Below are 1,314 nucleotides of genomic sequence, written 5' to 3'. Positions count from 1 at the left end.
CCCCTCGCGGGTCGAGGAGCTGTGTCCCGACCTGCCGGACCTGGAGCGCCTCATGGGTGACATCGGCGGCCTGGCGGACTCGGGGGCGCGCTACACGGAGATGCCGCACGTCATCGAGGTGACGCTGCCCATGCTGTGCCACTACCTGCCCCGCTGGTGGGAGCGCGGCCCCGACGCCGCCCCCCAGGGCCCCTGGGCCACCGACGTCACCGGCCAGCACCTCAACGCCCTGCTGGGCCACATCCTGCGCATCGTGGTCAACAACCTGGGCATCGACGAGGCCTCCTGGATGAAGAGGCTGGCAGGTGAGCGTGGTGGCCACGGGCGGGTCCTGCAGGTCATTCTGGTGGCCCTAGGCGGGTCCTGCAGGTCATTCTGGTGGCCCTAGGCGGGTCCTGCAGGTCATTCTATGGTCCTGGTGGCCCTGGGAGTGGTCCCAGGATGGTGCTGGTGGCCCTGGGTGTGTCCTGCAGGTCATTCTGGTGGTCTCAGGGCTGTTTTGGTGGCCTCAGGGCTCACGGTGACCACGTTTCCCCAGTGTTCACCCAGCCCATCGTGAGAAAGGCACGGCCGGAGCTGCCCCAGGGGTGTTTAGGTGGTCCCAGGGTGGTCCCAGAGTGGTCCCAGGGGTGTTTAGGTGGCCCCAGGGTGGTCCCAGGGTGGTCCCGGGGCTGTTTTGGTGGCCCCAGGGCTCACGGTGGCCACGTTTCCCCAGTGTTTGCCCAGCCCATCGTGAGCAAGGCGCGGCCGGAGCTGCCCCAGGGGGGTCCCAGGGGAGTCCCAGGGCTGTTTTGGTGGCCCCAGGGTGGTCCCAGGGTGGTCCCGGGGCTGTTTTGGTGGCCCCAGGGCTCACGGTGACCACGTTTCCCCAGTGTTTGCCCAGCCCATCGTGAGCAAGGCGCGGCCGGAGCTGCCCCAGGGTGGTCCCAGGGTGGTCCCAGGGCTGTTTTGGTGGCCCCAGGGTGGTCCCAGGGTGGTCCCGGGGCTGTTTTGGTGGCCCCAGGGCTCACGGTGACCACGTTTCCCCAGTGTTTGCCCAGCCCATCGTGAGCAAGGCGCGGCCGGAGCTGCCCCAGGGTGGTCCCAGGGTGGTCCCAGGGCTGTTTTGGTGGCCCCAGGGTGGTCCCAGGGTGGTCCCGGGGCTGTTTTGGTGGCCCCAGGGCTCACGGTGACCACGTTTCCCCAGTGTTTGCCCAGCCCATCGTGAGCAAGGCGCGGCCGGAGCTGCCCCAGGGTGGTCCCAGGGTGGTCCCAGGGCTGTTTTGGTGGCCCCAGGGTGGTCCCAGGGTGGTCCCGGGGCTGTTTTGGTGGCCC

General features: G+C 68.9%; 1 protein-coding gene across 1 annotated transcript in view; it reads left to right on the top strand.

Moving 5' to 3' along the window:
- Positions 1 to 6: 6 nt before the first annotated feature.
- Positions 7 to 1,314, top strand: part of LOC121344207 — a 3,600-nt gene continuing 2,292 nt past the window's right edge. The window contains exons 1-2 of the mRNA XM_041419967.1: positions 7 to 305; positions 716 to 766. Coding sequence (XP_041275901.1) covers positions 53 to 305; positions 716 to 766 — 304 coding nt within the window. The 5' untranslated portion in view covers positions 7 to 52. The remainder of the gene's footprint in view (positions 306 to 715; positions 767 to 1,314) is intronic.

The sequence above is a fragment of the Onychostruthus taczanowskii genome, unplaced genomic scaffold (assembly GCF_017590055.1).
Source record: "Onychostruthus taczanowskii isolate IOZ18803 unplaced genomic scaffold, ASM1759005v1 scaffold624, whole genome shotgun sequence".
In the NCBI taxonomy this organism is placed as follows: Eukaryota; Metazoa; Chordata; class Aves; order Passeriformes; family Passeridae; genus Onychostruthus; species Onychostruthus taczanowskii.
This window is presented reverse-complemented; position numbering and strand designations above follow the sequence as displayed.